General features: G+C 39.3%; 1 protein-coding gene across 1 annotated transcript in view; it reads left to right on the top strand.

Moving 5' to 3' along the window:
• VCAN (versican) overlaps positions 1-13,218 on the top strand; it is a 99,036-nt gene that overhangs the window by 61,634 nt on the left and 24,184 nt on the right. Inside the window, exons 8-9 of the mRNA XM_066339648.1 lie at positions 4,706-10,201; positions 12,311-12,424. Coding sequence (XP_066195745.1) covers positions 4,706-10,201; positions 12,311-12,424 — 5,610 coding nt within the window. The remainder of the gene's footprint in view (positions 1-4,705; positions 10,202-12,310; positions 12,425-13,218) is intronic.

Consider the following 13,218-nt stretch of genomic DNA (forward strand, 5'->3'; position numbering starts at 1 on the left):
CCTTTCCTCCCAGCAGAGCTGCTCCATCCCTCTGATCAGCTCTGGCTTCCTCTGTTGCTCTCTCCAACAATAACTAATAAAATTTTAATCTTGATATAACTCTACTGAAGCCAACCCCAAAAAATTCTGATTACCAAGCACAGGAAATAATTTGAGCAATGCAAACTCTTTTGATTTTTCATGCAAACCTGTTTCATAGTTTCTTAATGGTGAACACTGAGGATTTTATGTTAGTATCATATTATGCAATGAATGTCCAAAATGGTTTTAGTCTTCTATCTAAAAATCTCTTTTATTTGTTTCATGTTTAGCTGTATTCTTGTCAAAATATAGGGCCTAATTTAAAAGCCACAGAATGTTTTATGTGAATTTCATGGCTTTATCAGACCTCTAGTCCTTCTACAAAAGACTGAACTGTACTATTGTTCACAAATAACTCAACATGTGGCTCTGAAGAAATAAGTGGACAAACTGCAGGAGTGTGAAATTCCGTTATCTGCTGAATTCCAGATTAGATGTTAAGAGCCCCATTTTGAAATGGACTTCAGAAAACCATAAGTCTTCTGAATGAAATACTTTCTGTTTTGAAAGTTTGGAAAACATGATAATATGTTTTTTATTTAATTCCCTATTAATTCTTCTTCAGAAGCTTATCTGGTAGATTTTGAGAGAGAAAATGCTTTTTACTGCCTGGCCCCTCAAGGATGGTCTTGGAAAGGACCTTTGTAGGACATTAAAAGTCTTCTCAGAAAAGAAATATTGCTGCATGTTACACATTTTTGGATGTGTGCAGACGTTATCTTGTGCACCAGTAACAGGGAGGCAACTGAAAAACTGACATGAGTTTGGAACCAGTTGTGATGGATTGGAAGGGTTGTAATGAGAATTAATGACACCTTGGTCTGTGGCTCTGTGGTTATATGCAGTAGCAGGCTAAAATCACCCTGTAGCCAGAGGGATTTCCATTTAGTACATATAAGAACTGTTGCTGGGATAGATACCTGCTCCTTGCAGGTCATTTAGAACATCTAAATGTATTAAATGGATTAAGAAACAGTCTAGGCTGGATATACCTATTCTTTCCATCTCAATTTCAGTGTATACCTCACCACTCTCCTCCAAAAGAGGCTTTGCTGATGAATCTCTTCCAGGATTTGTTTGGGTTGGCACTCTGAACTGACAACCCTTGGCTTTGCTCCTTTTTAGCTACTTGTTTTCACTTTCCTTCTTCTGGAGCCAGAATAACAAAACATCTCTTTGAGAAAAGGGCTCTTTTTGTCTTGTTTTCCATGAGCTATTGATAAGCATATTTGATAGCCAAACTGCTTCCCTTTAAAGTCTTGGTTTCATCTCTTTTTTAGTAGCCTTGGGTTTCTATGTGTTTACCTGCAGGAATGGGTGTGAAATAAACAGGGTAGCATAAGTCAGTGGCATCTGGACAGTTTAAAACTAATTAAAGTGTCTGTGTTCCTGCCCTCAGGGTCTAACAAACCAGCTCAACAGATAAAGACTTTTTCTTCTATATTCATATTTTATGGTAGGTTTTGATCCCAGCATCTTATACCCAGTTGACAAGGATATATGAACCACATCATTATGTAGATTATTTGCCATGTCAGGAGTTTAAAAGCATTTTTCACAGCTCTTAACCCTGATCAATCTGAATGCTAATGCTGAATAATCAAACCTCTAGGAAGAAAAAGAATTTCTAATTAAAAAGCAAAAATCAATCAATTACATTCTTCACTATCTCTTGAAAAGCTTGTTATTTTTTCTTTGGAAAAACAAAACATTCAAAAAAAACCTCACTCCAAAGACACTTATAGTTTAATGAAAGAGCCTCCTAAAAGTTTATTATCAGAATATCATACCTTTTGCTGAAGTTCTTTTATGTGGATTGTTGTGGCATGTGAGATCTTGAAAAAGCTAACAAAGTAAAAGTAGGGTCTGATAGAGATCTCTGCATGTGTAAGAATTTGTATTTGTTCTTCTAGGTGAATTTGGAACAGATGTTGTTCACTAAATTTATTGCCTACCATAAATGACTTTGTGTGAGCTACTAATTTGAGGAACTTCCAGGTGTGCAATGCTGCAAAAACACTGCACTGTTGGTCAGAACTTGTTAGTCATGGTGCCCTCCTACAAATTACAGCTCGTCCAGTCCCATCCAGGCTTTATAACTTTAGATTTTTTGATGTACAATTTCTGTGCAAAGCTGCACTTTTTGTTTCAGATCTTAATTGCTGTGTGTGAAACTATAAATTAGTCTTTCTAGCATACCAGTCTATACACCTGGTTGTTTATGCACATCCCTCCTTCAGCTGTTCACACAGCACAAGGCACATTTCCTGGCCATTTCTATGTGTGGTTCTCTGGTTCTGTTTGTGGGTGCAGTTATTTTATAGTGAATTTACCAAAGATCAGAAAGTCTCAGAGCTCCCTATCAGCCCTGTCTTGCAATTCCTCTCTCACTGACTGAATTCCCTTGGGTTTTTGCATGCACAGATTTGAAAGGAAGATGTGAAGTACTGTCACAATTGAAACATCTGCTTTTAGGAAGACATGGCTTCTCAGTATGTCCAGGGTGGCCTTTTGCTGAAATTCATGGTTTTGAAAGGATAGTTATTAGACATGCTTCTCAAAATCATGCTGCCAGTCTTGGTGAGCTTACCAAATTCCTGCTTTTCACAAAATTTGAAACAGAGATCTGGGAAATCTTAAATAAATAGCTGCAGAAAATTTATTCTTCTGTGGCATTGGGCAGCCTTTGTAAATATTTCTAATTTACTGGAGAAAAGTATTCATTCTTTACAAGCATTGCATAAAATAATTCCCTACAAGCACACATGAGGGAGAGAGAAGAAATCTCAGTTCTGTAGCCATCTAATAGAGCTGTCATAGCACAGGGTAAACACCAGGCTTCTCTGGGCAATGTACAACAGCCAAGCAGGCAGAAGGTTAAAAACAACCTTTGTTTCACTGGGAGCACTGAGCTTAGTGCTGTACAAACTTGACATTGTAGTAGAAATAAACAATGCTGAAGGTGATTTATTCCCTGTATTCTTCAACTGGAGCTTTAGCAAAGCTGAGATCCAGTAATAGTTCATGAGTTTAGCTGTAAACACAGCATGAGATATTAGAACATTAATTCTCAATGGAGTTGCAGTGACCTTTTCGAAACCAAATTGAAGTAAATTTGCACACACAAGCCAGCCCAGGCCAAAGAATCACAAACCTTTCATAGAGCTCTGTGTCAGTTTAATTTGATTGAATACATTCTTTTCCAGAATGATCACCTGATGACTCTGTCTCTGAGGACTCAGTAGTCACAGAGGGTAAATGATCTTCATAGGTAGGGGAATTATTTCAAATTGATGAAGTGCTTTACCTCAGGCTCTCGTTTTATGACTTGTAGAAAGTTTTAGTCAGGAAGATTTGATTTAAAAATTGAGCTATGTCACGGACTGCAGATATTTTTCATGAAGCAATGGCTGCTGACAGTGCTCTAAGGCAGGAGCCCTTTTAGTTGGTTTAGATCCTCTCCTGGCAGATGTGAGAAAAGGTCCACTGGTCATTCCAGTTTGTATCGTCGCGAAAGTAATCCTCTCTGGTTATAAACATAGATACAGAAGAAATAAACACTTATGGATTAGAATTTCAGCACAAGGTTTCCTGTCAGTTGGCCAAGCTTGAAATATGGCACTTTTTCCTGAGTCCTCTTTTTCCTATTATTATTTTTAATTTCATTTTAATTAGGATAGCTTCCATTGTCTGGAACAGAAGGTTTGAAGTAATGTTTGTGCTGAAAGGGCAAGTTTTAAAAGTGTCTATGGAATTTGGAATCTATCATAAACCTTGGAGGAATTCATGAGGCTTTCTGTAGCTAAAATCTTGCCTTCTTAGGTCTTCTTTCCTCCTCTTTATCTGCCTGGCCACCTAGAAAAAAAATAGTGAGAAGTTTGCAACCTGTGGTAGTGTGTAAATAATTCAGAGTGAATTGTAAACAGAAGCAAATTACTGGACTTCAGTCATGTTACCCTCTGAGTGGGACTTGACCTTTGAATCTGTGATTTTTTTTTTTAATTTTATTTGCTGCATAATGCTTTAAAATTCCAAATAGCAACAACTTTGTAAAGAAATATTTTATTCACTGACCTAGGGTCCAAGCCTAGTGAAGAGTGATTGATGTAGATGTTATCGTGTTCCTAGTAATTTGACTTACTCTATACTAAGAGAGTAAAAGGAAAAGGAAAATGGAGATGCAAAGGCAGGTTTTTTGCGTCTTATTTTATTTTGGACATTGCCTTGCTTAGCTTTGTCTAGGTTCAGTTATTGGTAGAGGTTAATCCATGGAAGCATTTCCCACAGGTTGGTCTGAAAAATGGTTTTCATCTTGTCCATTCCACATCTTTGCTGAAAATGTAGGAGAAGGTAACTCAGGAATCAGTTTGGGACCAAGGGCATGTGGCAATCAACAGTACTGAAAAATCAATGTGTTCAATATGCAGAGAGGCTCCAACTAGAAAGCCACACACCATGGCAAAGTTTAACTTTATATCAACAGAAGAACACACTGAATTTACAACAAATTTTTGAATTTCAGATTTTTTTGGGTTTGAGTTTTACTTTTTTCTCCGATGGATTGCTTGTACTTCGTGTATCTACTGTTACTTAGGGATTATGAAAAGCTCTTTTTTTCTTGCAGATCACCCGGTGAATGAATTTTTGGATCTGTTCAATCGCCACATGCTTCCTCATGCAATAGATGAAACCCACATTGATGCAGAGTCAGCTCAGACTGAGCCCTGTACTTCAGACTCTGTGCAGGATTCGTCTGAATATATAATATTGGATCCTTTCTTTCCAAACTATGCAGAGTTTGAAGAAGATGAAGACTGTGAAAATACTACTGATGTTACAACTCCTCCAGCTTTGCAGTTCATCAATGGGAAGCAACAAGTTACAAGTGCACCTAAGAGCACAAAAGCTGAGGAAGCAAGGAGTGACCAAATAGAAAGCGTTGCACATTCCAAAAATGTAACCTTTTCTCAAATCAATGAGACAAACACATTTATAATAAATGAATCTGAAGCTTCTGGCACTATGCAACCAAGGCAATCTGGAGAAGTAATAGGGGCATTTGAGGTTACACAACCAACTTTAGGGGCTGCAATGTTAGAACCTGTCTATAGTGGGGAGTCTGAAGTTGTTACAACAGATAAATCAGTAGCCACCACTTCTTTACACGAACAGTCTCTGCAAAACAGTAGAGAGACCATGACATGGCAGGGAACTGAGGAAAGTTCTCCTAAAGATAGCAAAAACCTGCTTTTGATTTCTAGTGAATCCTCTGGAGATGGCTCTACTGAATCTGATCTCTCCACTTCAGTCTTAGAAGTTGTGACAGGGTCAAGAAAGGAAGATGACGAAAAAAATTCTGGTATAACATCTTCTCCTCGTGCAGTTACTGTGGAAAGTTCTGCTGTAACTGCTTCTCTGGAGGCAGTTTTTATTCCTGCTAAGGTAGGCAAAGGTGTAACTGACCTTATTTCAGAAGAGGCAACCCCTGCTCCAGAAGACCATTATAAAACAACTATTAAACTTAGTGCAAATTCCTCGGTTGAAAATATTCTGGAAACAAGTCATACAGAAAAGCCTGAGATGAGTGCTTCTTCTTTTATGGTTCTGGAAGGCTCTGGAGATGTGAGAGATATCATCACTGTAACTTCAGCCATGACTGAGGAAACAGCAGTAACAGAAACACTTTTAGTGCAAGACAGTTCTTTGGGCTCTGGCACATCACTGCTGACAGAATTTTCTGTAACTGATTCAGGAATCACCTCTGCTTTGCCCAGAGCTGTAAGTACTCCTTATTCTGCTTTTGAGCAAAGTCCTGAAGTAACTGCTGCCACTAACTCTGTGTCTGAGTTCATTACGGAAAAAGTGTTTGCCAGTCCTCTTGTAACTGAAAAGAGTATTGATGATGAAAAAGAAATACTCACCACTATTTATTCAGGTCACCAAAATTTAGCTACTGCTGCAGAGGAAAATGTGGATTTGAATGAACTTGGGAGCACTATAAGCGAAGTCAGAACTGTAAGTCAAGAGCCACTCAGAAGAACAGTACCAGGTACCATAAGTTCTGAAATCAAAAAGGTCACCACCATTCCTCTCTTGAGAGAGAAGAAGCTTTTTGTAAATGAAGGATCAGCAGAAGAGCCAGCAGACATATTTTCAGGGGGTCCCACAAGCAAAGTGGTAAGTATTGTCTCCCCATTTATTGATCCAGGTTCTGGAGACATAGATTTTATCACTGAGTCTGCTACTTTGACTTCAGTTTCATTAAGGCCTGTCACAGAAACAAAACCAGAAAGGTATGAAGGAAAAGTTTACAGCACAGATGATGCTTCACCGAAGGATGCGACAACAGAATATGAAAAATATGCAAGAACAAATGACTCTGCAGTAACAGTTTTGAGTACTGCATCAGAGAGCTTCACAGAGGGGTCTGGAGTAGAAAGTCAGATGTCCCTGGATACATTTAATACAAGAAAGCCAGGAGAATTAAGCATGGAAACAAAAACAAGCTACACAGCTCCTTCTGACATAAAATCTGGTTCTGTAAAAGAGAGAACATCTCATATTGCACCAGGAGTTGAAACTGATCATTCAGAAATGGGTGAGGCCACATCATCTCCAGGATCAGTGGTCAGTAACAACTCTCGTGAGGATGTGGTGACACATGGTACTGGCAGTATAAAAGCAGTAGCTGAATCTACAGAAAGCAAAGATGCAAAAATTGGTTCTTCAACTGTCTCATTGGGCAAGATTTTCCTGATTGAGCATGGCTCTGGAGAAGAATTCAAAGATGACAGCAGCACCACTAAACTTAGGTTTAATGGACCTACAGAAGAAATATTTGGAGGTCATTTCTCAATTACTGACCAGGGATCTGGAGAACCAGACACATCCACCAAATCATTTGCAAAAACAGCAGTTGCCCCTAGTGGGAGACCAGAAACATGGGAAAAGGATGACAGACAAGCTATCAGCACATCACCTCTGGATCTTGCTATCACTACAGATCCTGATGAGCAGGTCACAAGTTCTGAGCATGAGGCAACCTCCACGGGAACTGCAGGGGACATAGGAACTGAAGAGAAAACTGTTGATGAGCTGACAATGAGAACTTTTTCTACGAAGGTTCCTTTGATGGAAGAGAGACATTCTGGGGAAGAGACACCAAGTGAAATTTCACCAGAAACTACAGAATCTTCTGAGGAAACAACAACAGACACGTTCTTTAGAAGTACACAGACTAGCCATCAACATCTGGAATTTTTAAATGTTCCGACTCTCAGTCCATATCAGGAAGAAAAGGAATTAGAAACTAAACCAGTTCCAAAAATATTTTTGCCATTTAATGATGACAGGGTAACTGAGACTGTGACAACTGAAAGGAAATACATAAGCTCTCCAGTCACAGCTACAGAGCAAGAGGAGGAGCTGGTGCAAAACATTTTCCCTACAAAAGATATTCCCAGAACATTCCTGACACCAAAGGAAGAAATATTGTCAAATAACGAGCTCATTGGTGACCCACTGTTTTCAGGACAGGGGTCAGGAGATGACCTTGTTGTTCTTCCTTCTGTAGTGCCATTTATTGTCAAGGAAATCAAGAGTACCTCAAGTCCTCAAACTTCTCACCCTGCAAATATGGGACCTGAACTTTCCAGTGACATGACACAAGACTTCAAAAGAGGAAGCACTCCAGCAAATGTTGAAGTTAATGAAGAAGTCACAAGTTCTGTAACTGAGCTGCTGCCAGAAACTGGAGACCCATTCCCCACCTCCATGTTCCCCAGTTCCCCAGCTTTAGCAGACCACAGCTCCAAGAGCTTCATCTCTAAAGAGATTGAAGACACCACACATTATTTTGTTGCAAATGAAAAACTCCAGGAAAAGGAAACTGACTACAGGAGAGGAAAAAATGAAACCGATAGGACAACACCCACTTCTAAAGCTATTTCTCAAGAGGAAAATTCAGATTTTCTGATTAAAGGTGGCACAACTCCTTTATCTGTTATACTGAGTGGAACTCCCAATCCTGAAACAGTGGAATCTCTTGTAACGTCAACAACAAAAACACAAGGCAGAGTATTACCTGAGAGCTCTGGGGAAGGATCTGGCTGGGTTGGTGTGTCAGATTCATCTTCCCCTAATATGTTTACTCATTTCTCAATACCCACTGTATCTAAAGTAGAACTAAGTGTTTCATCTAGTCTTCCTGGACATGTTTATTCCAAAGTTATGACCACAGAGGCACCAAGAGATAGATCACAGACTGCAATCACAGGACTAGCTTCCCATTTTACAGAAGAAACAGAGGTTATAGCAAATGCATCTGCTGCTCATCCCAAGACAGCTTCATCAGAAGAACTAACAAGTGACACTGGGTTATATGAAAAAATTATTCCCATGATTGATGACAAAAGAAGTGTTATATTGAATGTTTCTGTTTATGGTGATATTACCCTGATTGAAGAACGACTGCAAACTCCACTAGAAGAAACAACTATTATAGACATGGATCACTCAAAATCAATGCCTGAGGATATAATAAGTGTGCAGACAATGCCAAATCCTGTAACACAGTCAACATATGGCTACGATGATAGCATGACAGCTGAAGGGGAGAAATATTATTCAACTCCCAAGTTTTCCATAACCAAAGAAAAGACACTTGGATCTGGTGATATTCTTCCTCAGACTACTTCCAGTCCTCCAAGTAAAGAATTGGTGACTTCTGGGCACAGACCAACCTCAGATGACATGGATGTGGGTTCAGGGAATGATGTGAATTTTGCAACAGAAGCTCGCACCACCAAGGAACTCTCTAAACTGGGCATTTTCCTTCCTACAGTCCCATCTCTGGCAAGGCCTCAGGTGCTTCATGAGTCTAAACCTTTTGTAACCAGCCCCATAGAAAATACATATGAGCCAAGTACTTCAGCAAACAACCAAGTAATAACAGATCAAAGTGAAACAATCTCTGGCTTTTCTGGGATGGGCCAAGAAGAACTGGCTGATAATCAGCCTATGATTCCTTCTCTTACACCAGTTGTAACTGGTGTGCCAGAAAAGACTTTGACAACTGGCAAGCTTGAGTTAAGTGTTGTCACCACACAGCCTACATCCCAGCTGACAACTGTGTCACCTACCAAGAGTGCAGGGAATCATCCCATGGTGTACACAAACACAAAATCAGCATCAGCAAAGTATGAGGAAACAGATCCAGTGAGTTTTTATTCTGTTCCTCAAACTCCTAAATCCTCAGTAACTATTCACTTAGTTAACAGGGTATCTGAGTACCCTGAGGTAATCATTACAAGCACATCATCATCATCATCATCAAGGGATTCACATCAGTCCAAACATTCATCAAGAGGGATGTTCAAAGAGGTTAGTTCTGATATTACAGCAACATATAAACCACCCACTATTGATCTTCTTGACACAACAGAGTCCTCTCTGCTGGAGCTGTCTTCTGAGCCTTTTTCAGACAGCACAAGCACAGAAAGCATTCCTCACTTTGGTAGGCTTCTAACAGGTGGGACAGAGAAGACAGAAACCCCTGTAACTGATTTAACTGGTGAGGAAAAAGCTGCTGTTTCTGGAGATTCTCCATCAATACATGTCTTGCCTACTGCTTTTCTGAATTTTGGAGAAAGAGCAAGCACAGATGTTCCAAAAGTCGGCACAACAAAAGTTGAAGCTTCCTCAGGGAGAGTTAATAACCACTACCAGGAGGAAGACAGGAGTACTGACAGGCAAAATCCCTGGCTTGTGTCCACAACTGTTTCAGACTCACCCAACAGCATTGAAAGTGAAGGATTTAAACCTGGCCAGGAGGCAGTTACAATGCTAACTTTGCCTTCCCAGCTTTTAGATGGAGGCACAGAAACACAGTCAGCTTTGTTTGGTCAGGGGGAGATCACAACCATGTCTTCTAACATTGCAACAAACAGCATTGCCCCTGGAAATAGTCTCTACCAAAATGAGCCATCAACACAGAGCTCTGAGGAGCCAAACACTGTGGAAGCCGTAACTTCATTTTCCTTTCCGGAAGTCACGAACGGATCAGATTTTGTGATTGGCACCAGTGTGGGTTCTGTTGAAGGCACAGCAGTGCAAATTCCAGGTAACTTCCCAAATATGATCCCTGTCATATTATGTGTATTGTGGTACTTGTGAAGGTGTTGCCTGGGCTCTGGTAAGAGGTGTGACACTCAGAGCTCCACATGAAATGACAATGGACCTCGTCACCCTCCAGCTGAGCAATCAGCCTGGTTGTGACCCCTACTGTTTGGAGGAAGATAGGGGTGCCAAAATCCCAAGCACAGTGATTTTCTATCGTTGTTTGCATTGTGGAGCTCTGTATCAGACTGGAGGTAACCAGCCAGTTCTAAATGACAGGAAGGTAACATTGGTTGCGGTAGGGAAATCAGCTGGAGTGATTTCATTTGCCAATTTCCAACAGATGATTTTATCTAATGGTTTTTCTTGTGAGCGGGGTGATAGTTCTTACAAAATTGGTTTCTCTGAAGGGTTTTTTTAACACCTTGCAGTTGACTTAGAAAGCAACAGTGCACATTTTAGGATCAGAATTTTGTATAATAATGAACTTCTCTTACCTACAAGATAGCTTTCCACACAAGAGAAAAAGACCTTCTTTTCAGCCTGTCTGTAGCTTTAAGTGGTTGATACAGTATCAGTCTCTTAAAAATTACAGAACTTTTTGTTAAATATCATTTGCCACAGTATTTTGTTTTCCATGATGGTATTGGGCACCATTTCATCAAATACATGGGTGATGCCAGTTGTGTCACTTCAATTCAAATTTTATCTAGATACAGCTGAGGAAAGAACTGGATTGGTCTGATCTTGTAGGTTTACTATTATTTTTCCTCAAATAATCCAGGTAGCTGACAATTTGAAAATGTCAAATTTGTCATGGAGATGCCCAGCTGTAGGAGGACAGATAGACAGCAAACACACAAAAAACACCATTAAGGTTCTTAACAGAGCCCTACATTTGTGACTTTCAGTGAAGCAGTCCTAAAAAAAGCGTCCTATTGAATGGATGGGATCAGATCCTTTCCAAAACCTCCAAGGTGAAATCTTTAATTACTTAATTACAATCCTAAACTTATGCATATAGGATTTTCTTCTAGGGGCTTTCAGCTGGATCTTCTGCATTCTCCTGCCTAGACAGGGAACTTGGTACTATAAGAAGACTTTGAATGGCTAATTTGCAAGAGTAAAACAGATATTCTTACTTTTTTTTTTTTTTTTTTCCCATAAATCTTAGTCAGATTATTTTGGGATAACATGACCAAAAAATCTTAATTTTTCTCATGCTTCTGATTTACAGAACTCTCTTATCCATTTTGTAAGTTTCCAAAGCCAGGGCTTTATTTTTATGTATCAGGACTGTCTTCAGGGTTTCTATCTCACTGTGAGAAATTAACTGTTAGAAATGGTGTAGTGTGGACTTGTTTGTGTGAGTGAGTGCTCCTAGGCATGAAGTCAAATGCGAATACCCAGGTATCTAAACTCAATGGAAATAAACATCACTGGAAGGCATAAAGCTCTTCAAGGAAATAGGCATTTAAATGCTAACTTGAGTACAACTGAAGATTTCTCAGCAGGTAAGTTTTTATCTTAACCTTCAGTCCAGTTACAAATGTATTCAGTGCCTTTGTTTGTATTCCTTAAATGTATTTTAAAGAAAGGCAGGTGGGAAATACACATGTGAGAAAATTGTGGGCATTGACTGATTAAATATAAGCAGCCAATCAGTATGTTCTGTGTACCCTGTCATTCTGCATAAACTAACCCTGTTCAAAAAAAAAGCATTTTCCATTCATTTTGCATATCTTTAACTGTTTTCAGCTATAATTAATTGTCATGTCATGCAAACTAAATTCTCAGCAGAGAATCATGACTGCCAAATATAGTACAAATTGCTGTGGAAAAGAATGGTAATTCCAAGAGTAATTTACATTGGTTCGTAGTAAATGCCATATTGTTGTTAAAGTTGAAAGTAGTGATGCCTGAAGACCAGCTTTACTGTTTTAAAAATCTTATTTTGAGTAGCTGAGTATGTTAATATACTTTCTGTAACTACAGTAAAGCCTGCACCGCCAATGCAGCAATGAAGAAAGATTTTTTTTTCCTCCTGCAAATCAAAAATACAACATTTCCTTGAAACTAGGGAGTCAAATTCCTTTTTCTACTTGTTTAACAGGCCAAGATCCCTGTAAGAGCAGCCCCTGCCTCAATGGGGGTACCTGCTACCCACGTGGTTCCTTCTACATCTGTACATGTCTGCCAGGTTTCAACGGGGAGCAGTGTGAATTAGGTAAACTGATGCTATCTGGATGCTGATTAACTCAAGTTTAAAGCTCTTGTACATGAGATCTGGTGTGCTTTAAAGTTGAAGGCTGCATGGACATTTGAAAAATCCTACACTGAGGCTTTATTTCGGGACAATAAAATGGAGAGTTGCGCATTGTCTCTCCCATTTTCCCTCTCCCCATTAAGTGCACAGATTTGTGCACATACACAAGGGTTCAGGGAAGTGTAAATGAGCTGCAAGAGCTGGAATTCACAGCATTGAATTCAAAACCACACCAAATAAAACAAAATACACATTTATATTTGGGATAGTTTCCTGAGAGCTTCCCATAGTTATTTGAAACACTGGTAAGATAAAGGAGTCCCAGATGAGAATAGGAAGCTGAGCACTGAACACAAACTTGAAAGTTTTTGCAGGAAATTTTAAATATTATCATAATCATAAGCCTCTTTGGTACAAATTAGTATTTTGGTAACAATTTTAGCAGAGGAACTTCTTCCAGTTGTCTGTGGCATCTTTGCACCTCCTGTGACTGTAGATTTCAAGAGACTCATCTTTGTGGTTCAGGGTAACCAATTTTTCTTCCAGAAAGCCAGTGGAAGTATGATAAAATGACTGGAACAAGTAAGACCTAGCATCAGATTTGACCAGAGCATATTTTAAAATAGAAATATATATTTTTAAGCCTTCTACATGATGCAGCAATTATTCCTATTGTTTGTTGGTTTCTAAACAGGTCCAGCTTCTCTCTTATATTTTAATCACAGAATGTGTAGGTTGGAAGAGACCTTCAAGAT

This window comes from Sylvia atricapilla, chromosome Z (genome assembly GCF_009819655.1).
Source record: "Sylvia atricapilla isolate bSylAtr1 chromosome Z, bSylAtr1.pri, whole genome shotgun sequence".
Lineage (NCBI taxonomy): Eukaryota > Metazoa > Chordata > Aves > Passeriformes > Sylviidae > Sylvia > Sylvia atricapilla.